This window comes from Hippopotamus amphibius, chromosome 7, assembly GCF_030028045.1.
Source record: "Hippopotamus amphibius kiboko isolate mHipAmp2 chromosome 7, mHipAmp2.hap2, whole genome shotgun sequence".
NCBI classification, from domain to species: domain Eukaryota; kingdom Metazoa; phylum Chordata; class Mammalia; order Artiodactyla; family Hippopotamidae; genus Hippopotamus; species Hippopotamus amphibius.
In genome coordinates this window covers 97,574,629-97,599,338 of record NC_080192.1, presented here as the reverse complement: position 1 = coordinate 97,599,338, position 24,710 = coordinate 97,574,629, and the positions used below count along the sequence as shown (strand labels likewise).

The window sequence follows — 24,710 nt, the reverse complement described above, 5'->3', positions numbered from 1 at the left end:
GCTTTGTCCTGGATCTATTAAGTGATTTAGTTTATATTACCAAAACTCATTCATATGCATTCAATTCTACCACAGAGACTTCCCAGAGAGCTTTTATAATCTCAAAAATTAGCATAGAAATAATAAAATTTATTTCTTTATCATCATCAATGTTTTAAAATTCAAATGGAAAATTATCACCTGAACCAATTGTGGCACCTGATAGATTAAAAACATAAATTGGATAGACGAGTATCTTTAATATCATGACAGCACTTCCTAAACATGTCTTCCCAGAAATCTGCAAATCTGAACATTGGCTTATATCTGCAGAAAGACTGGCTAAAACCATACCGTTTAACTAAGGAAAGAGTTGCAGATTAAGGCTCTCACACTAGTGGGTGGGGGCCACCCCTGAAAAACTGAACTACAATGTTACTAATGATTTTTAAAAATACACACCAAAACCCCTCACACTTCTTACTAGTGTTTATTTACCAAGAGTTATTCTAATTACTGTCAGTTTAAGTACTTTAGCTAAGGAACCTAACATTTTGTAAATATAAACTAAGCATTCATTTAGATATAAACACTGTAGGGGATACAATTAAAGCAAAATCTAAGTGGCAAAAATTATATAAAAACTGCTGAAAAGCAGTATACTTGTCTATTTTTTTAAGTATTTCAAAACAGGAAAAAATGAACATTACAGTTTACATTTTAAGAGAAAAAGGAAATACAAACAATATAGTCAAGAAATAAAATTACCTTCTCCAGGAAAAGATGTTTGTAGGTTTCCATTCCCATAGCATGTTGATCTTTACTTCGAACTTGATTTAAAAACCAGTGGAGTGCATCATCATAACACTCAGAATCTTCTACTAAACAATGCCATAAAATATCAACTTGCTCCAAACTTAACCCTAGATAAAAATTACACATTTTAAATCCTGATACATACAACATTTTCATCCTAATTAAATATACTAGAAGCACCAATATATACAGAAATATAAAGGAGATATTTTGTAGCATTTTATAAAAATTATTTCATAAGAAATTTCATATAATTTATGCTTTCAAATGTAGTTAAATATCCTCCATATGTAAATCATCTAAAAAACATGACTTATATAGTATCCTAGAAGAATCATTTGTTCTGGAAAATCATTTTCCCTAAAACATGAACATATCATTGTATTATGGTAAACATGATTAAAGGGAAGTAATTCCCAAAGTCCTATTAGTTCTAAGGTTTAAGGATTAAGAATAGAGTGGATACCATGTTCAAAGCCCATTCTATGCACATAGGAGATAAACAATAAATGCCAATAAGCATTATTTTTGTAAACTATGAAAAAACGGATCCTTATGATTAATAAAACAAAAGGGAACTGACTGCCTTAAACATGAACAGCAACACATCAGGGGATACAATTAGCTGAGATGCCAGTGTAATGAGACAATATCTGTATGGTACTTTGACCCAAGTATTAGACAACTCCAAAGTGTGGCAAGAAGGAATAAGGAGAACTATTCAGAATAAAAGAGAAGGCATTAGGGCAATCACAAGTCTGAATACGGGTAAGTGAGACAATACAAAAGGGTAGAATAAAAGCATCACAGGGATTTCTAAAGTGCATCATAAGGGATTCTAGAGCCTGGGCTTATTCCCCAAAATCAGAAGGCATTTGAAAAGATGACAGAATCATAAGAACCCGGGGGGCCCCCTCCCCCCCAAAAGTAGATGAGATGCAGAATACAAAAAGCACCTCAGAAAGTACTGGGTTGGCCCAAAAGTTTGTTCGGGTTTTTACATAACATCTTACAGAAAAATCCAAGCGAAATTTTGGGCCAACCCAATATCTACCTAGTAGCAGTACCAGTCTGAAGAGTTTAATCAGAAAAATGTATCCAATCAGTTTCTTATAGAAACAGTTAATATATGAATTATTTGTTCTAAGAAGAATTTGTGCCCCTGGGAGCCAACAAAAAAACTAGAAACAACTTTTAGTGTATATTATAACTTAAACACATTAAGTAATTAAGAAGAGAGATAAGTGAAGATAGGTAAAGATATGTAAGAATCTTAAAAAAGGCATCCAGGTTAATTACAGTAAACTATATGGCAAAACAGAAGTGTTTTCATAAATGGCTAATTCACCAATTCACATTCAATAGGCAATGCATAAGCTTCTGTTATTGTTTTAAGTTTTTAAAAGAAAACAGTTATTGATGTATTAAATATCTGTATTAACTTATCAAACATAACTTTGGAGCAACCATATTATACCTGAAAGGAACTGTGCCAGTTAGAGAAGTACAATTATGATGTGGGATAAGTGAAGTTTTCAATATGATTCTGTATGTACAGGAGCTACTGAAAGCCCACACAAAAAGAATACATACTGTGTTCACTGGAATGAGAGCAGCAAAGGAAATAATTCATTATTCAAATACTGAAAGAGTGATTAACACTTTCCAATGAAAATCTATACTCAACAAACATGAAACTTAATGGTCAAGTGAATTTGTTTATACTGACAAAATGTGTTTTGGCTTGACTTCTCCATGTAAAGATTTTTTTTATCTTTAAATCATTTGTTTCTTGTATATTATGAGTCATCATGATATGAATATCATGAAACAGAAGTTTCCTATCAAAAACAGGTGTCTTCATTTTGAAATCTACTGGTATCACAATGTTAGTGACATTTGTTACAAACAGCTTGACTTGAAGAAATTATAGACTTAGTAAAATAAATGCATGGCATATCTCAAGCATAGATATGGACTTAAAAGAGTCATGACAACATCTCTCAGGCTAGCAAAACACTCACCAGTTTGACTATATTAACCACAGCTAAAGAAAGAATGTCCTCCTAACAAACAAGGTTTGTTGACACGGACACACAGGAAAAGAACTGTGGAACGTGAAAGAAAACAGTCCAGCAAGAGGAAAGGAGCTCTGGCCAAAAGAAATCAAGCCTTCTCCTTTCTTGTGAAAATATCTAGCTTGTGGATTTGGAAACGGTCCACACTCTGAATACACCAGACCAATCTTCTGGGGGTTTTTTTGTTGTTGCTTTTTTTTTTGCTTTGTTTTGTTTTAATATTAACTGTTAATGAAACTGAGTTTGAGACTCACCTAAATAAGACTAGGGTCTCTAAGTCTCTATCATCTGTGAGGCCAACCAATTTTGGATAAGATTAGCCCTGATAATAATATGCAGACAGTGGCTGTTTCCAACTGGAGTGAAAGGAATTTTCTATAGCCAAAGGTAATAAAAAATATAGTCACCCTAACATGATATGTTCTCCTATCCCAAGTATTTTGTTCTTGAAATGAGTCGTTTATCCATTAAGAAGCTAGCACTTTCAGAGCCTGAAGCAAGAATGTGTCAGAGACAAGTTCCTACTGCCATACACACTGAAAGAACATTCAGTATTGAGAACAATTTGATCACCACAGAAATCTAAAGGCATGAGTACATTTAACTGGACTCTTTCAAGAGTCAATGAAGACATTTTTAGAGACATGGATGGACCTAGAGACTGTCATACAGAGTGAAGTGAGTCAGAAAGAGAAAAACAAATATTGTATATTAACACACATATGTGGACTATAGAAAAATGGTACAAATCAACCGATTTGCAAGGCAGAAATAGAGACACAGATGTAGAGAACAAACATCTGGACACCAAGTGGGGAAAGCAGGGAGGGTTGGGGGGGGGGGGGAATTGGGAGACTGGGATACCAAATTGTACACTCTAAATATATGCAGTTTATTGTAAAAAATAAAAAGTTAAAAAAAAAAAGTCAATGAAGATCTAAAAACTAATTAAAAGACTGACTTAAAAACTTACTGAAATGATCAGGTGATCCCAGAGTTGAAAACACACAAGTTAAGAACTGAAGTCGCACTTGAACTTCGGCACTATGGCTGTACCTATATTTAAAAATCATTAAAATAATTAACCAAGAGAATCTATTTCTTAATTATTTTTAAAGATTTAATGGTCCTAGTCTTAAACGATATCAAATAAGTAAAACTCCATTTAATAACTCATAATTATTAAATATTTTAATTATATCTTTGGTTACACATGCAAAAAATGGCCACAAAGCCAAATGTTACATGTAAGACTTATGTTATTTAATATTATAAAAATCTGCAAATTAATAGAACACATACTTTCAAATTAGATAAGTAGGTAAGAACTCCACAGTGGAACAAAAGAAATATGTCACTTTAAAATTATGCAATACGTATATAAATTAGAATAGTTAATAAAAAACTACATTTCCATCTAGAAATTGCATGTTTCATTAACCCTCCAGGGTTAATACTATATTTCTTAAACAAGAAATGTTAAATATATCACTTCCATAAATCTAATTCATGAAGAAAACAGCTGATACAAAATGAGCATTTTTGTTTATTTTTATTTTATTTATTTGGTTGCACCGCGTCTTAGTTGTGGCAGGCATGCTCCTTAGCTGCAGCTTACCAGCTCCTTACTTGTGGCATGTATGTGAGATCTAGTTCCCTGACCAGGGATCAGACCCGGGCCTCCTGCATTGGGAGTGTGGAATCTCAACCACTGCACCACCAGGGAAGTCCCCCAAAAGAGCGTTTTTTTCAATGTTATTTCAAATCTAAGTAACTGTAATTCACGTGTACAAAATGGTGGCGCAGTAGTTAAGAATCCGCCTGCCAGTGCAGGGGACACAGGTTCGAGCCCTGGGCCGGGAAGATCCCGCATGCCTCGGAGCAACTAAGCCCGTGCGCCACAACTACTAAGCCTATGCTCTAGAGCCCACAAGCCGCAACTACTGAAGCCCAAGCACCTAGAGCCCGTGCTCCGCAGCAAGAGAAGCCACCACAATGAGAAACCCGCACGCCACAATGAAGAGTAGTCCTCACTCGTCACAACTACAGAAAGCCTGTGTGCAGCAACAAAGACCTAATGCAGCCAAAAAATAAAATAAAATAAAATTTTAAAAAAATTCGATGGAAAATGTAAGAGCTGCTTTGAAAGCTTGTTAAGTAGGTGATTTCACATGATTCTCTGGGAATTCAGTTTGTAGGCATTTGCAAAGGAACAGCATTTTAAGAATCAAGTGTTGATCTGTGGTGGAGGAAGGGTAGGAGATGGGTCTGAAGAGGGAAGCAGGGGCCATATTGTAGTCAGCCTGAATGTCAGAAAGAAGAGTCTGATATTGTTTTGGACAGATAAGGAAGTCACTAAAGGGTGTTAGGAAGAAAAAGGGGGTAATGATTAGGTTTGCATTTTAGGATTCCTTTAGCAACTCTGTGAACTGTATACTGAACTGTGACTATGATATTACAATGTTCTAGTTCCCACAAGCACCTTAGAATCCAATCAATGAGACTAAATCAATCAGAAGCTCTTATCTCTATGTTACAAATCAAACTGGCTGTGGATGAACTGCCCAAATTACCTTGCCAACAAAAGGCAGCAGCCAGTCTGATGTCAATTTCTTAACATCTTTAAGTAAGGGCAAAATTCAAAAAGCTTCCTAAACTTGGCTGGTTACACTAGATTCGCTATTGAAGTTTAAGGTTAACATTTCTAAAGGATATATTTTTGCTTTTCTTTACTGTCTCATATTAATGTTTGCAAAGAAAAGATGAAGTTTTGCTTCATTATTGTTGCAGTGCCCTTCTTGAAAATGAAAGTACTTGCGGCAAGGTGGCTGGGAGATGGTGAGGGAGGGTGGGAGGGGAACCCTCACAGACTAGAACACTATTCAAATAAAATTCAAGGCCCACTCTTAATAGTTTTCATCCTTTTACTAAAAGGACAGAGATTTTTGTAGCAGAGACCGTGGAGTACAGGTTCAAATACAAGTTCTATCGTACATCAGTTCTGTGTTTTTAAGTAAATTACTGCAGTTTTCTGAGCCTGAGTATGGGGAACATTGGTCACAGACATAAAAGGGGAATGATGTCCTTATTTCCTGAATACACCCTTCCCCTATACTTGCATCTCAGAGTTAGGGACCTATAACCCTAGAAGGCATGGATCCAGTCCCTTTGTCCTCCCTTCTTCAGATTCCACAGTAATGCCATTGGCTCCACACTACAAAGGACTCTGCCTGCTCTGTCAGGATCTCATTGATTGTTGAAATCACCAACCAGGAAATTTCTTGGGATGCAAATCAAAAGTGTTATCAATACCAATAAACTCTCCTGGGCTTGTCCATGGCTCCTGACATTACAAAAAATATAGGACAAAAATAATCTCACCATAGGCACAAAACTTCAGTGACAAACTGACACCTTAACAAAAATCATTCTCTTTGTAGTCTCAATGTTGACACAAGATTTTCTCTAGAAGCAACTGGATTCAAGAATAATGTAACAAGTCCATTTATGAAATGAAATGTTATCTTTAATGCCACAATAATCTTTTTGTCCTACATGAAAATCTTAGAACTTGCCTACTATAATCTCCACTGAACAAATAGAAAGTAATGTGCCACAGACTCATGAAATCAGTATGCTTTAACAAAGAGAAGCAAATGTACAACTCTTTAGCCTGAAGAAACAAGGGAATTATACCAAAATAGTCCAGACATCTCTCCATCTCTCTGTTCTTAGATTCTATTCTCCTAAAATATCAGGAAGCAAAGTAGACTGGAGGATTGGAAGGATACTCTGGTGTACCCTAGCAAAGCATAAAACTCATCCTCAAAGAGCACCACATTCTTTTTACCACAGAGGCAATGCTTCCTTAAAAAAAAAAAAAAAAAAAAAAAAGAAGCAATGCTTCTGTGAGGCTCTACCTCTGGCTCCACTAACAAACTGAGCAACTTCCCTGTTGCCGATGCTGTCAACAACCAAGTCTCAGACCTTTGTTCATTTTTTGGCACTTAATGTTGGACTTTCTCTTTTTGAGCATGACTCATCTATGTCTTCCATGCCCCTCTCTTAAGTTCTCATCCCTGCTCTTCAAGGGCACAGGCTGCGGCTCTGGTGGGAGCTCTTTTGCAATTTAAGTATTTATTTCTCTGTTGACAGGTAATTTAAATTCTGCCTCCTAAAGGTGCTGGTCAGTGTGGTTTTATTCCTGCTCATTGCTGATCTTGAGGCTTTTATACAGGATGATAAAGATACAGATTCAGAAGGCTTTACTCCTCACCACTGCTTAAAGAAGACTAACCAAAGGAGGACAGCCTGAAGAACACTTAGAATTTTAAAAGGATTTATGCATCTTGTATAGAGGTAACTTTGCAAGCCACGCTATGGAGTAGAGTAAACTTAAGGAAATATCTCAGAAATAATTTGACAGGCTTGAAGAACAGAATGTCTAAAAAAAAAAAAAAATCACTGAAAAATAAAACAGGAAAGGTTGGTTGAGTTTAGATTTTGGAGGGCCCAGAATACTAGAGTAAGAAACCAGAATTTATTTTTTATGCAATGGAGAATCTAAATGGGGGTAAGGAAGCAAGTTTCTTATTTGTTTTATACCAGAGTTTGTTTTAGCCAAGTAATTACAATTTATAGATAACCTACTATGTGCCAGATATAGCCTATGAAATTATGTCATTTAAATCTTAAAAAACTCATGAGGTAAATAACTGGGATTTATTAGAGCAGTAAGTAACTGAAGTAAGGTCAAAACAATAGATTCATAATCTAAACTCAGGTCTGTATGATTCTCAAGCCCATGTGCTTTCTACCAATATTAATGCTGTCCTCATTTAATAAAGATAAGTAGTTAACAAGCATGGGGGAGATTGAGGGGGAAAAACTGATCCAAAGGTTGGTTAAAGAACTGGAACAGTGTTTGTGGGAATGTCAACTTGTGAAAAGACATGGGATATATTTTAGCATAAAGATAACTAGAGATTAATGACAGCGTAATGTGACACTCAAGAATATGAATTACAGAAAACAGACTGCTCCACTACTTATAAAATCCATAAATTTATAAAAACGTATAACTGTGACCTTGGGCAAGTTATTTACCATCTCATAGTTTATACGTTCTCATTTTTAAAATGGAAATTACTACTTCAAATGACTTGTGTATCTTGAACTTAAAGGTATCTGGCACATAGTAAGCATCAACGAATACTGGCTGTTTTTATCATCACCATCATCATTATTCATGTTTGGAAATAAAAGTATACAAAAAAACGGCACCAACTCTCCAAGTTTTAGGTGACTAGGAGGATGGTGGTATACTGAAGGGCAAAGTAAAATCTGGAGAAAGAATTGATTCGTAGGGGGAAAACGTGATATTGTTTTTGGAGGTAAGCATGCCTTAAAGGCCTATGGCTTTCCTGAACACTTCTACATTCTGACCAGTTCTAATCTACATGAAAGTTTTCTATGTGGATATTTTCTCAACAAATACTGTGCCTACTTCTCTTATTTACTGACATGTGGATACTGACACTTAACTGCTTTCCTTAACTAGACTATCAGTTTTCACTAATTGACTCACAAGCAAAAACTTTCTGAATTCTACGTTTCCTTCTAGGCAGGCAACTCCCTACATGAAGCCTTAAACACAGCCATACTACTAACCAACTTCTACCAATTCTTACCCAAACTCAATTCAATATATCCAGATAATATTTTAATGATGAAATATTACATCACAATTCTTAAAGTTTTCACACGTCCTAAACTTTCTAATGCTAGTATTCAATTATAATAAAGGAAAATGTTTTAAATTAACTCTATGATAAATATAATTTTTCAGAAGTAAATATTTATAAGTTCTACAATCAATGCCCTAATACATTAATACAAGGATATTGGTGATTTCTGAAAAGAATATTTATTTTTGGTTCCTGAAAACAGTGGACTTGTGAACATAAAGCAATAGTGAAGGTTAATCAACCCCCAAAGTTATATAACCTACATTTTCCTAAGGTTAAGAACTATAAAAATAACTTTATAAAATTCTTCAACTTAAAAATTTTATAACTAAAATTTTCATTACATTTATTATATGAAAGAAGAGGAGTGGGAACACTGTAAAATTATCTTTCACAGTAAAAACAATCAACACTTACACATAACTTACCTAGTTAAGGTATACTTACAGTGCATGTTTTTGTCTTCCTTCTCTTACAGCTTGAATATAGTATACCAAATTATCAAAGAAAAGCTTCATCATATTCAGTTCTTTTTCTGCCCACCTGGACCAATTGAAAGAAAAATAATTTTAGAGGCACAGGATAAGAGAATAAATCTATTCTAGAAGGGGGAAAAAATTGTATTTAAAAATTTTCAAAACCAAAATCTATCAATTATCAAAAACTTACAAGGTCTGTTTATATTTGAACTGTGAAAGGATATAAAGCAGTGCACCTTAATTTTTATGAAGTTAAAGTACCATTGTGTTTTAATCTCAAAATAATCTCTGTGAAGGGGATAAATGTCTAGCAGAATGCTAATTATAAATGACTAATATAAGTTAACATTATAAAACAGTACAATACAGTCCATGTAAGGATGGACTGTGTGCCTTGGTCATTATTTAGCAGAGTGCCTGGGATACAGAACATATATAATATAAACTAAATGAATCAATCAGCTTTTTTTTAACTGTCAATAATTGCTTTTTTTAAAATAACTTATTTTAATCAAAGAAATATTCAGGTATTAAGTTCCAAAATAAACTAGAAACACTAGAAGAAAAAAAGAAATAGTGATAAATATAATTAGAGATGTCAGGGTCCATAACTAACATAAACTATCTCACACAGTACTTATTAGCAATATAACTACTAACGTATAGATATAGAAGTACTGAAATTCCAAAACTTCAAATGTAATTTACATCATGTTTTTGCTATAGCCTTCTTTTCAAAACAAGTTACTCTTGCCTTGCCAATCACTTGCCAGTCTATTTGCTGGTTACCTGAAGATTTACTAAAATGATGAGAGATAATTTCCACTTTTAAAATATGAGCTATAAGAGTTTAAGAGAGAATGTGTACCAAATGTTGACTGCTCCTACACACCGCAGATTCACACCAAGTGGAAGTTTTTGTTATCACTGATGCCAACTAACCACAGGAACTCAGAGTTCTTCTAAGTGACCCACCTGATAAGATTTAGGATACCAGTCTCATGTTTGAATTAACTGAGCTTATTTATATTTGACTTAAGGAACAAGCTAAAAGGGTTTCAAACTCAATATATTCAGGTTCAGGTAAACTTGATAAGTAACTGAATATTCAGAGTTTCCCACTTCTATAAGAAAGTTATCCTTTGTTACTCCTTAATTCAAACCTCCTCAGCTGACTACAATACCAATTTGCCCAGATTAGTTACAAGTGAATCACTTCAATACTTTTGAATCTTATAATTTAAAAACTATAGGAAGACTCAATGAAATAAAGCTCATGCTACTCTTGTACTTAAAGGATACTAAATGCATCCTCTGTTTAGCAGCATCTCAAAGACCTTCCTTGCACTCACAAACAGAATTGTCACCAAGGTCACACTGTAACATTAATCAAAGAAACTTTCTAAGATGCTTTTTAAAAAACAGTACTAGAGTTCAGGTTAAATAGATCCCCTATTTAAAGCAGAAAAAAGAAAAAAAAAAAAAAAAAAGCAAGGACTATAACTCAGAACTAACTTCATCTTATTTAGAACTATAGTACAGACTTCTAAGAATTTTTAAAATCATATTCATTTTGAAACCAAGTACTCTTACCAACTAATCTTAAATTTGAAAAGGAATTAGATAAAACTCCATCCTACTTGACTTCATAAATAAATTCTTCAACAAGTCTAATTTTTCCTAAAATTTAAAAGTCTCTGAAATCTCTCCAAAAAGTCTATTTTGAATAAAGCAAATAACACATTCTTAGAAGTTAATGAAGTGCCTATGATAGCCAACTTTCTCTAGAATCTTCTCAAACATTAGGTCACTATCACATCAAAGTACTATCCTTGAAAGAATTCTTCAACGTTAATCATAAGTTCTCTATATATGTAAAAGAGTAATACGGTGGTGTCAAAATTATCCCTAACATGATGTAATGTGTAGAACCTAGTAATGAGAAAAATTAAAGGCATCCTAGAGTGTTTAATGTGTGGATCTTCTTCAGGATTCCTTTGCCACAACCTGACACGCTAAAAATCTTTATCCTAAAATTAAAGTGTTAATTGCTACAATATTTTTTTCTCAAACTACAACAAATACAAAGGTCAGATTTCCTACTGACAGGGACATATATAATTCCCATGGGGCTAAGTCACAGAAAGAGCACTCAGAAATCTAAGCAAACATTTGAATTACACAAAATTCAAATTTTCCTGGTGCAGAATAAAAGCTAGTAAGTTACTCTAAACCTTGTTAATAATGATTGGAAAAAAATCTTTAAAAATGAATACTTTTGTTCCTTTTATGTACTTACATTGTAATCCAATGTGTATCATAACTGCTCCCAAACTGCTGGAAAGTACCAAACAGTTTTGGAAGAAGACGAAGTGAAATTACTACTGATCTGAAATAGTAAAAACAAGTATTTATAAAATAAATTAATTTTAACTACTATCAATAATTCTAGATCTTAACAGAAATTCAGCTATTTAAAATCTTAAATGCAAAAAAAGTTAATGAACTTTACATATATTCCTATACAAACACAAAAAATTTTTTTCTAAAGCATCAACTTATCATACATTGGGGCAAGAAATTCAAGTTTTAAAAAGCCAATCCAAGACTTTTAATGTAAAATACACTATATAAATATCTGAGTATAAAAGCAAGTGAAGAGCATTTAAATATTTTTTTTAATGAAAGTATTGTTTAATGAGTCATAGGTGCTTCTGAGGATTTAATCAAGGAAAACAGGAAGAAGCAGCTTGGGTAAATTATCTAGAGCAGGGCTTCTCAAACTTTAGTGTACACTTGATCCTCCTGGGGAGATTTTGTTAAAATGCAAATTCTGATTCAGTAGGTCTGGGGTAGGTTCAGGACTGCATTTCTAACAAGCTCACAAGTGATACTCAAATTGCTGGTTTGTGGACCACAAACAATAAATGCAGAGAACATTTTTCAAACTATATAAATTACCATTTTCTCCCTAATTCTCACTTAATATAATCTGCATATAGAGAATCACTGCATTATGAGCCATGTTAATAATGGAAGCACACCATATATCTCATATAAAGGGGCCAAAAGGCAATAGGAAATCACTTTAAACCTCAAGAAAACTTGATTATGTCTTCTGGAAGAGAAGGGGGTATAGGAAACACACTGACATGCAAATCCCAGAAGTCCTAGTAGGCAAGAAGGTTGCCTGCATGAGCCTTGAAAGAATCAGGACACACTCTAATAAGTTACTGAATTTATTTGTAAGCTTAGTATCCAGTATTGCTTCAAGAAAGAATTTTTTTTTAATCTGCCTGTAATTTATTTGCCTGTAATTCTATCGCTTAGATTCAACCACTATGAACATCCCATGTATACAGCTGGCCCTCCGTATCCAGAAAAATATAGAACACTTCAAGAATCTCCGTGTCATCCTTGCACAGGGGCCATGCTAATCTTCTCCGTATCGTTCCAATTTTAGTATATGTGCTGCAGAAGCGAGCACGAAAGAATTTTTAAAAAGAGAAAAAGTTGGCACCCTACCCACACGCATGGAGTACAACTAAGTCCTCAAAAATGCATACTCTCTTTAAGAGTACCAGGGATATTAGAATATAGGTCTACACTTCTGAGTGGGAGGAAAACAGTGATAAATGCTGAGTAGGAGAAACTACAAAACCTCATGTTTTTGAATAAAATCCAAAGTACTTAAATTTGACTACAAAGTCTTGCCTGATCTGTCCCAATTCCTTCTATCAGTCTAATCTATTTTCCTTCCCCTCTTCCTTTTTTGCTTTTCCTTCAAAACACACAAGCACATTCCTGCCTCAGGGCCTTTGCTACTGTCTCTGCTTAAAATGCTCTTTATCTAAATATCTACCTCAAGGACTCAACTGTCAACAGAAAGGATGGCTCTGACAACTCTATATTAAGGAACAACTTTCCACTGCTCCATGAACCTCTTTATTCCTCTTGACTCCTTCCCAATTTTCTTCACTCATCACCACCTAAGGAATATTCCTTTATTTAATGTGTCTACCACTAGAATGTGCTCAATGTGAGCAGACTGTCTTATTCATTAAAAATCCCTGAATATGGTGCATGCTGAGTATGTATTTGCTTAAATAACAAACCAGAAAAGAACTTAAAGGCAAGATTCTCAAGGAACGGGGAAGACCAACAGTGTTAAATGCCATACTACAATTTTGAAGGAAAAGGACAGAAAAAATACTACTGGAAGATGAAAGGAACAGCAATGTTAAGAGAATGTCAGAGGATCAAAACGACATTAGTATAGATTAAAGAGTATATAGTGGACTTCCCCCGTGGTCCAGTAGTTAAGACTCCGTGCTTCCACTACAGGGAACACAGGTTTGATCCCTGTTGGGAAAAGTTTTGCATGCCAGGCAGTGCAGCCAATAATAACAATAATATCAGTAATAATGAGTAATATAGTGAAGCAACAAAGACAGTAATCTATTAAGTACAAAGTAAACATTCTTTAAATATTCAAAAAACATTTAAATTCTTAGTATACTTTTAAATATTAAGATTTTTAATATTTTTCAACAAGTTGCACAGCAGTGGTGCTTGGGAAGATAGGATCAGGAGAAATGAATTTCAGTTTTAGATTATTTATCGAAAATCCTCTGTCAAAATTTCAGAAACATTAGTGGAGTTTTTCCTAAAAATTAAGACATAAAAAACTAAAATGAATATATATATTAATTTCACTTAAAGAGCATAAAATCAATGAGATATCCCAAAGAAAAAAGCATACAGAAAAATGTCACCTAAAATCACAAAAGCAAATTCCAAAATTGTTTGCCTAGTGTAACTTCAACAATAGTTTTTAAATACAAAGAAACAAAGACTAAAGATACCATACCTCACTAAAGCAAGTCTTATAGCGTGCAACAGTTGCATATTTTCTGAAAATCTTATTACCTCTTTCCCAGTCAGTGGTGTAAGAGTCTAAATTGTTTAAATTTACTTTCCAAATTTTCTACAATAAACATGTTTTCATTTTATAAAATACAATGTAGAAGCAAGCACATGATGTTTGACATTGGAGAATAGGATGCCTGGAACTGAGTGGGTATTGGTTGAGTTGAGTGGAAAATGATGTGGTTCATGTAAAATACCAAAAATAGGATTGTAGAAACGGGACTCCTCTTACCTTTCCTCCTACCTAAGGGGAATGTTTTTCTCCACAATTTATAATATAAACACTTAATCACCAAATAATAATTATATATTTTTAAAAATTTATTTATTGGCTGTGTTGGGTCTTTGTTGCAGCACACAGGCTTTCTTTTGTTGCGGCGAGTGGGGGCTACTCTCCGTTGTGGTGCACGGGGTCCTCTTCGCAGTGACTTCTCTTGTTGTGGAGCAGGGGCTCTAGGAGCGTGGGCTTCAGTAGTTGCGGCGCATGGATTCAATAGTTGAGGGTCATGGGCTCTTAAGCACAGGCTCAACAGCTGTGGCGCACAGGTTTAGTTGCTCCGCGGCATGTGGGATCTTCCTGGAGCAGGGCTCGAACCCGTGTCCCCTGCATTAGCAGGCGGATTCTTAACCACTGCACCGCCGAGGAAGCCCAAGGAATAATTACATCTTACACGACTAAAACTTTTTTTAAAGTTTTTCTGAAGACTGTCCGAAAAAGTCCAAATTTTTCTCCTCAGAAAAAGATTTCAGGGACTTCCCTGGTGGCTCAGTGGTTAAGAATCCACCTGCCAAGGCAGGGGACACGGGTCTGATCCCTGGTCCGGGAGGATCCCACATGCTGCCCAGAAGCTAAGCCCCATGCACCGCAACTACTGAGCCTGTGCACCTAGAGCCCAAGCTCCACAACCAGAGAAGCCACTGCACGGAGAAGCCCATGCACCGCAACGAAGAGTGGCCCCTGCTCGCCACAACTAGGGAAAGCACTTGCACAGCAACAAAGACCCAACGTAGCCAATAAAATAAATTAAAAAAAAAAAATTTCAAACAGAGAAGACACATATTTTAAGAGCTACAAATTTAATAATATAAGAAATGACCAAATTCAGAATCAAAGTGATCCCAAAACACTGGAACACTTTATTTAAACCAATAAATGTTAAAGGAAAAATGATATAAAGTACTGATTATAGAATGAAAATTAGTAAAATATTTACAAACGGGATAAGATCATTTATTTGCTTAGTGACAATAATTTATATTCCAATATTAAACTTCACAAGATCACATATATCAATCTATTCCAATTAAAATTATACTGTGCCGTACAGCAGAAACTAACACAACACTGTAAATCAACTATATCCAATAAAATTTTTAGTTTTTTAAAATAAAAGATATAAAATAAAAGTCATATCACTTCTATAACAATCACGAGATATTACCCTGACATCAACTTTTTTGCCCAATTAGTTTTGACTGCTGATATGCTTAGGAAAAACAAAAATTACTGTTATATTCAAATTTACATTTCACAAATTCTTCCAAGAGTGAAAAAAAATTTCTAATACATAACCTTAGGCAACAATATGTTTAAGATGAAAAGGTTAAAGGTCCAGAGTAACAAGATACAGTCAGCCCTCACGTATCCACAGGTTCCTTATCTGTGGATACAGAGAGCTGACTGTCCTACACTGTTTTATATAAAGGACTTGAGCACCTGCAGATTTTCGTATGTGCAGGGGGATCCTGGAACCAATCGCCCCCCCACATAAGGGGGGTATCCCTGCACTAAATTTAGACTCATGAAAAATGCTATTACCTTAAACTGTCCTGGTTCTTTGCTTGGTACAAAGGTTTTGTTGCAACCAGAAGCTTATTACTAGGCAATAGCATTGTGTGACTAAGAATTACCAATGTAACTTCATGTTGCCTTAGTAGAAGGAACACATTTGCTAGTGGTCTTCACAGTCAAAGTCACATTTGGACGATTTTTTTTCCTAATCCTAGACTCCATATTTGAAGAAGACTGGTGTGTTCTACCAAATGCTATTCAGTCATTTTATTTATTTATTTATTTTTTAAATATTTACTTATTTGGCTGCATCGGTCTTAGTTGCGGGATCTTTGTTGTGGCATATGGGATCTTTTTAGTTGCAGCATGGGGGATCTAGTTCCTTAACCAGACATCGAACCCGGGCCCCCTACATTGGGAGCACCGAGTCTTAGCCACTGGAACAACAGGGAAGTCCCTTAGTCATTTTAAATTACAGTATATACCAAGAGTTGACATGAAATGCTGTACGTAATATAGCCTTTGCAGAGAGAAAACAAAACCAAAAAAAGTACACAGTACCATCCATTTCCTAATTATATGAACCTTTATTTATGTGAACAGAAATCCTGACACATATAAGCATTTTTACTTTTGTATTCAAAGGCAAAAACTTTCATACATGGGTTAAACTACCTAGTGCATAAAGAAAGGCAAAAAATAGCACACTGGATAGGTTCCCAGAGTCTCAAATCAATTCTTGAGAAGCCAGAGAATTTCAGGGGGTACCTAGCACAGGATGTGAACCTGTCTTCTAGTAAACCTAAAACACCAAAGGGGCTGATTACAACCCAATCCCTACTTCCACCCTACTCACCGGACAGCAGTCTTATCTCACTCATGCAAAGTAACAAATAGCAAGCTGAAAATGGATTTTTCACTGTGGGAGCTACTGTCTACCTCACGCTCTCACTTTATAACATTCTGCAAACCAGTCTACTATGTGTTTCTGTGTATAACTTTAAATCTGCACTGCTGAAATGCTGTCATGTGCTTTATAAAACAATGTGCCTAAGGCTAAATGTGCATAAGGCATATGTTGCATGTTTAAAGTGTTTTAAAGTGTTGACAGTATAAATGGCAGAATTATAGCATTTTATGGAAGACTTTTTCAGATCTCTATGCTTCCCAAGAAGTAATGAGGCCATATTACTGTTCAAAAGAAAGCTAAATTCATTTTGTAAAATAAATTATAGTAAGACCACAGAAAAGCAAAAACAAACAAAAACTGCTGACAGGTCTATAAAACATGGCAAGTGAGGAACTAGAAAGAAAACTAAAAAGTCAACATAGAGAAAATAAAAAGTAACATAAAACCTGTGTAAAATACATTAAAAATTGACATCATCAAGAAGCAAACATCTGTGGGGTTTTTTTGGACAAATGTCAGGAAAATGGTAAATGAGTGAAGATTGCATTGGGCCATTTGTTTCAACATAAGGAAGAGCTTTCCTATTAACATTAACACCCTTGTGCAACATTCCTTTCCTGCTGTGATGGCAAACTCAGGGGGCTAGGCTTGGAGAAAGGATTCTTGTGTTTAGAATAGGATTTCTCAAACTCTGATGTCACCACTACTAACATTTCACACAACTCTCTGTTGTGAAAGGCTGTCCTCTGAATCGAGGGCTGTTTAGTAGCATCCCGGGCCCAAAGTAACATCTCCAATTCCACTCATTAATGTGACAACCAAAAATATCTCCAGACATTGATACTGCCTAGGAAAAAAAAAAATCACCCCCATTAAGAACCACTGGTTTATCAGAAAACCAAAACTGGTAATGTTTAAAAAAAACTGATTATTTTTCAATTTGCATGATAACTTCAGTAAGTTCAGCCGGTATACACTGGATGTGTTACATATGTCAAAAAAGTGGCTAAAAAATGCCACTATGCTCTAAGTATTGGCATATATGACCAATTAATAGTAAGAATAGCATAATAAATACAGCAATCCTCTGAGGAGTAAATTTTGAGGGCAAAATTAACATCAATATAATACTTAATGTTTACTATATATTTAATAAACCATTAAGTAATTATGATTAGGGTACAGGATTGCTTCCAACAAATGAAAAATGCTTCAACTTCAAGTGATTTGAGAGTGAACAAATTAAAGCTTAGTAAAAAATACAAATTGACAATTTTCCATTTTATGCACAGACTTTTCTTTTGTCTCTTTTAAGCTACCCTACTTAGAAAAATATATGCTCATTACAGAAAAATCAGAAAATAGAAAAGCATAAAGAAGAAAAAAAACAACTGAATCCTCCCAGAAATAACCATTCTACAGTCTCACATATTGTTTGCAATCTTTTTAACAAATACAACTATGAGTACCCATATCATTATATAACCTTTGAAAACATATGACTGTTAAAGGCGACATGATACTTCATCTTTCACATAGCTTTTCTCTTTTTTACTGAAGTGTAACACAGATGGAAAAACATGTATAAATCTAAGTAACAGTTCAAAATACTAGGAAGTGAACATACCTGGGTAACATGCACCCACATCAAGAAAGAAACCATTACTAGCATCCCAAAAGCCTTGGGATGTGCCCCCTTTCCAGTCACTAACAACACAAGAGTAACCATTATCCTATTAAATATAACAGTTTTCCTGTTTTTAAATGTTATATAAAAGGAGTAATAGAGATACACTCTTTTATATCTGGCTTCTTTCACTCAATATTATGTTTGTGAGATTCAACCACACTATTCTGTGCAGATGTAGTTCTTTCACTGTTATTGCTATATACTATTTCATTCAACAAACAGTCCACAATTTAATTTTCCTTCCTATTCTTTTTTTTTTTTTTTTTGGCATTTGGATAGCAGTACAAAGAACAGTTATTCTGAATAATGTTTTTATGAACACTCTTGAATATGTCTTTTGGTGACCATCTGGATGTATTATCATAAGGCATATATTTAGCAGTGGAATTGTTGGGCCATAGGATATGCAGATGCACATATGGGAAATAAAAATTGGTACAACTTAAAAAAATGTTCAGTAGCTTCACAAAAACCTTTGAAAGACAATTAATGTTTTAGGGACTTCCCTGGTGGTCCAGTGCTAAGACTCCACACTCCCAATGCAGGGGGCCCACGTTCAATCCCTGGTTGGGGAACTAGATCCTGCACACATGCCGCAACTAAGAAGTCCACATGCTGCAATGAAGATCCCACATGCCGCAACAAAGACCCGGCACAAAAACAGATGATTGAACTTGGTGTCCCCCCCAAAAAATAATAAATTAATTAAAAAAAAAAAAAAAGACCCGGCACAGCCAAAATAAGTAAATAAATATTAAAAAAATATTTAAAAGGCAAAACATTTTCAAACTAACTTCCATAATACCTATGTAAATGATAAAATATCATCCAGCCATTAAAAGCATTCCTTTTAAAGAATATATGCCAAATGAGGCAATTGATCCACTAACAAGGGTCTATTAGTGGTTTCTAATACCTGCATGAATAAGCAATTTTTCTACTGTGATTGTTCAAATTATAGCCCTTTAAAGACCAAAAGTAGAAAATAAAATATTGCACATACTTCTTCTAATTCAACTAGGTAAAAGAAATTTTTGAAGCAGTTACATATTTAGTAAAATTAAACATTTATATCAAGCCTGGACAGAGGTAAACTGAAAATATTAATATAATATATTCAATTAATAACTGAATTCACTACATCAGAGAATGGAACAATATTATCAAAGCAGTATAAGGGAAACTGAAGACTGTATCAACAGAACTGAAAATCAAGAAACTTGTGGTAATAACTTGAGCCCCAATAAGAAGTACATAAATATACAGCAGAATTCAAACTAGAGAAAAAACACAACTAACCTAATTCTTTGTGCACTACAGAAGTGAAAAGATCCACCCAGATGGAATAACAATGCTGTTATCAAAATGTTTATATTTCACCTTAAGTTTAACTTCACTTATCATATTTAGCTTCCTTTATATACAACAGTTCAAGAACATTTAACTGTGATCTGAAAATAGACTAATCACCACCATGTTCCCAGAATCAAGAAGACAGTATTATTATTCCCTTGTCTCTGCTGGAAGGGATCTAATCAAGAGTGCCAAACAGTGCTGAAAAAAGCAAGACTTAGTGATAACATATAAACCCTGTGGGGGAAAAGAGTTTAAAACTAAGATAAAAACCACAATTACTAAAAAAAAAAAAAAAAAAAAAAGGTTGATAATAGTACATTAAATGCTATGAACCCATCACACCTAGTCAATAAGAATACTGATTATGAATATGATTACTGCATAAAAAATTTTAAATTCCTATTTTTACCTGTTGTTTCCTAAATTTTCAAGGCAACCTTCAATGAATCTCATTCGAATCTGTCTATCCGTAAACCAACATACTAAGGAACAAAGAAGTTTCTCTGCTTCATTTATTAATCCTTCAGAAAGATTAACCTACAAAAAATGTATATACATAAAGTTACTGTTTATATTGATTGCATTTTGCTGTAATTTTGTAGTCTTTTGGCTTTATTAAATAACTTACTGCATCATCATCCTGGACTATATCCCACAACAAAGTGTTTCCTTTCTTGCAAACGTTATCCAAATTAATGTCTGTCACAGCATTACTGTTGAATTGATGTTTATGAACTGCAGGTCCTGAAAGGGCAAAATATAACACACTATAGAGGAATGCAGCTGACTGAAATTGTAAAGTGAATTACAGCATTCATAAAGTTAACAAATTCGAAGTGAGGTATAACAATAAATCTCTTCTTACAAGATAAAAACAAGATTAACACAATAGTTGCTTTATGAATGAGAGAGAATAGTACTATTTAGAGTTCAATACTACTAAAGTGAAATAAAAGAATTTTCATAGCCTCTTCACTATTTCATAGCCTCCTCACTATTACTAATAAGTATGATTATTTAATGTTTTCCACATGTCAAGAGAACTGTATACAAATACTTGAAACCAAATTAAGCATTAAGAAGACAATTTAACTGAATTAACTACATAGCCAAGGGACATTCTTCTAAATGGCCTCTGTAAGGTGTCTTATATCTAAGATTTTTTTAATTGAGATGATTTACTCAAAACATTCAATTAAATTCAAAGATTCTATTACAATAATTCAGACTTTCTGAGTGCCAGACTATAAATTCTCCCTAGCTCTGTTATAGTAAGCAAAAATGCTTCTTTGTTTAACAGCTTTACCATGAAATTTCCCTATTAAACAGTACACGTACGATTTCATTAAAATGAGAATTATGCAACCATCACTGTAATACGTTGTAGAACACTTTCACCACCCTAAAACATTCCCTCATACCTAATTACATTTAATCCTTGATCCCATTCCCGAGTCCTAGTCTGTTTTTCCATCCCCATCAATTAGCCTTTTCTAGAAATTTCATATAAATGGAACCATACAATACATATGTATAGTCTTATGTCTGACTTTGTTCACTTAGCAAAATGTTTTCTAAGGTTCATCCATGTTGAAGCACCTATCAGTGGTGTGTTCCTTTTAATTACAGAATAATATTCCATTACATGAAAATGTTATTTTGTTTACATATCTGCCAATTAATGAAAATTTGGACAGTTTCCAGTTTTTGTCTAATATGAATAATGCTGCCATAACATTGACGTAACCAGTCTTTGTATAGGCATACGCTTTCTACTCTCTTGGGTAAATACTTAGAAGTGGAATTGTTGGGTCATAAGGTAACCATGTATGTTTAAAATTTGAAGAAACTGCCAAACTGTTTTCCAACACATAGGTAAGGTCACTCTTTTTAATTTTAGCCATTCTAATAGGTATGCAGTAGAATCTCACTGTGGTCTTTAATTTGAATTTCCCTAATGACTAACGATGCTAAACATCTTTATTAGCCATCTGTGTACCTTCTTTGGTGAAATAAATCAATTCCCAATTTTTAATTAAGTTGTCTTACTACTGAGTTGTAAAAATTCTTATATGGTCTGGATACAAGCCCTTTATTAGATATATGATTTGCAAATATTTCTCCCAGTTTGTAAGCTTGACTTTTTAAATTTAGAGTTTTGTTTGTTTGTTTGTTTTGGTATTTACTTCTTTTAATTAATTTTATTAAAATACAATGTAAATACATAATCAAGATATAGGATATATCTATCATCCCCAAAAGTTCTCGTGTCCCTTTACAATCAATCTCCACCACTAATCACTGAGTAGATGTCAGCCATTATAAATTACTTCAGGAAATTTTAGAAATACATATAAATGATATACTGTATGTACTCTTCTGTCTAGCTTCATTTGCTTAGAATGTTTTTTGATATTCAGCCATGGTGTCAAACATATCAGTAGGTCTTTCATTTTTATTCCACTGTGTGAATATACAACAATTTGTTTATCTACCAGTTAATCCCAAATTGAGGTTCATAAATGAAGCAGTTATCAACATTCACGTACAAATCTTTTTGTGGACATATGTTTTCATTTCTCTTGGGCAAATAGCTAGAACAGGAATTGCTGGGTCATATGGTAAGTACAAGTTTAACTTTAAAAGAAACTGCTAAAACAGTACTCTAAACTGCCTGTACTATTTTATGCTCCTTGACAGCAGTATATGAAAACTATAGTTGCTCTACGTCCTTAGCATCATTTGATATCAAGTCCTTAATTTTTTACCCATCCCAAATGAGTAGAAGTATCTCGTGATTTTAATTTGCATTTCCCAGATGACTAGAGATATTGAACATCTTTTCATGTATTTACTGACCATTTCTGTATCTTCATTTATGAATTAACTAAATTAACTATTCATATCTTTTGCCCATTTTTAAATTGTCTTACTGTGTTGGAAGAGTTCTTTATAGTATTAAACATACAATAATACAAGGTAGATTTGGAGACCATCAATACATCTAGCATTTTGCTCAATTTCTAACTTCATGTAGTAAAAAATATGTACAATACTGAATAAAAGGAAAATGGGATAAGAATAGAAGAATGCTAAAAATTTAATAAATATGGTATCAAATTCAACTGACCTCAATCTTAACCCATTCATTTCTCAACAACCACAATAAACAACAACAAGAATGTCAAAATAGGGAATTCCCTGGCAGTCCAGTGGTTAGGACTCCAAGCTCTCACTGCTCACTGCTAAGGGTTTGGTGCCTCACCCAGGAACTGAGATCCCTGCAGGCCACATGGCACTGCCGCCGCCCCCCCCCCCCCCCCCAAAAAACAGCAAAACGTCAAAAATAACCCTAATCTAGATTATATGCAAGTAACATCTGAAATCAGAAAGTTGTTGCCAAGATCCACAAACTGCATCTCCAAGTCTGATCATGGCCTTAACAGCCTAAACCTAATCTATCAGGCTTACTTAATTTATAATGTACTGGCATCTCAAAATTCATTTCCCAGGCTAACAAGTGCTGATGGTATGTAACCAAGCAAGAGGCTGGATATAGACCTTTAACCTGCCAATTTTAGACCTGTCTTCCTTCTTAATTTTTCTCCCTTTCCTCCTTTATCCTCTACTGTTCTTTAACCTCTTCCAACATCTATTCTTTCAAGTTTGGTCATGTTCTATCACCTTTTGAAGACTGATTTAGAGCGATCAGAACCACCATTTTTTGAACATTTTCATCCCCCAGAAAGAAACACCTCACCCGTTAGCAGTCACCCCTCCTCATTTCCCCCAATCCTCCCTAACCACAGGGAACTACTAATCTATACTTTCTATTTCTACAGATTGGCCCATCTTAGTCATTTTATATAAACAGAATCATACAAATGCAATTCTGTGTAATCTCCCACTTTTAAGCCCTAAGATTCCTGAATATAAAATCTAATGCAGCCGTGTATTTTCTCAAATACAAAGCTATAATTTTTATACATATTATTTTTTATTTCCTTTCCTTGTTAAATATCTCTTGATGGAACCACGGCCTTCATAGTCATGATGGAGTATTCATAATAATTTCATTTCCTTGGAAAAACAACTATAATATGAAAGTTATTTGGCAAAAACACTGAAGTATCAAAACATTAACTGTTGATTCCTTTTAACAATGTATTATATAAATTATTCCTATTTTAAATAAAGGAATATATTTTACTTACTACAGAACCTTACCTTGACTAAGATGTTCATGGTAAATAGATGCTAAATTGGGAAGATGTTGTTGGAGATGAGATGTTAGCTCTGCATGTGAATTAATCTGAACTAGCTCCTCTTCACACCCAGATTCTTCACCATCAAAATCAGCCATATTTTTTTCTGATTTTGCACTGACCTGGGAGCTACTGCAACTGACATCATCTGCACTTAGCATATCATCAACCATATGACTGTAACACAGAGAGGAGCACAAAGTTTGCAATTACAAATTTAAACACACGTTGTGAATCACAAAAAAATCTCAAAACATCTGGCACAAGTTACAACACTCTCAAGCATAACGCTACATTTGTTTGTTAACATGGAATATCGACAGCTTACAAAAAATAAAAAGCCTACGAAGTCAGCACTATATGTTAATTTTACAATATACCCACATATTATCTGGCCTTTCAACACACTTCACTAAAACAACTTCAAAGAGAATAATTTTAGTTAAAAATCAGCAAACTTACTGTTAGATAATTATTTTATAAACTCAAATCTTAAAGTGAAACCTTAAAACGTATTTACATTTGTTCATCCAATTGCAGAATCAAATCGGATAACTACCAGGAAAAAAAGAATCAATTTACAGCCGCAATCTAGATGTGGTTAGTATTAACTGGGGGACTTTTAACTCAATAAACACCTATTAAGCACTCCCTTCTAAAACATACCAT

The 24,710-nt window shown here is 34.2% G+C and overlaps 1 protein-coding gene and 1 non-coding gene across 11 annotated transcripts in view; both read right to left on the bottom strand.

Moving 5' to 3' along the window:
- USP34 (ubiquitin specific peptidase 34) overlaps positions 1 to 24,710 on the bottom strand; it is a 236,077-nt gene that overhangs the window by 102,635 nt on the left and 108,732 nt on the right. For all 10 annotated transcript variants that reach the window (XR_009054694.1, XM_057741862.1, XM_057741863.1 and 7 more), the window contains 7 exons: positions 24,004 to 24,218; positions 20,405 to 20,520; positions 20,186 to 20,313; positions 11,399 to 11,488; positions 9,068 to 9,163; positions 3,847 to 3,929; positions 748 to 902 (listed from right to left, as the gene is read on the bottom strand). Coding sequence is in view for 9 of the 10 variants with exons in the window: in XM_057741862.1 (XP_057597845.1) it covers positions 748 to 902; positions 3,847 to 3,929; positions 9,068 to 9,163; positions 11,399 to 11,488; positions 20,186 to 20,313; positions 20,405 to 20,520; positions 24,004 to 24,218 (883 nt within the window). In the remaining variant the exon portion in view is untranslated. The remainder of the gene's footprint in view (positions 1 to 747; positions 903 to 3,846; positions 3,930 to 9,067; positions 9,164 to 11,398; positions 11,489 to 20,185; positions 20,314 to 20,404; positions 20,521 to 24,003; positions 24,219 to 24,710) is intronic.
- Positions 12,480 to 12,586, bottom strand: LOC130857968 (U6 spliceosomal RNA). Its single transcript, XR_009054952.1, has one exon. It is a non-coding gene; the product is annotated as a U6 spliceosomal RNA (small nuclear RNA).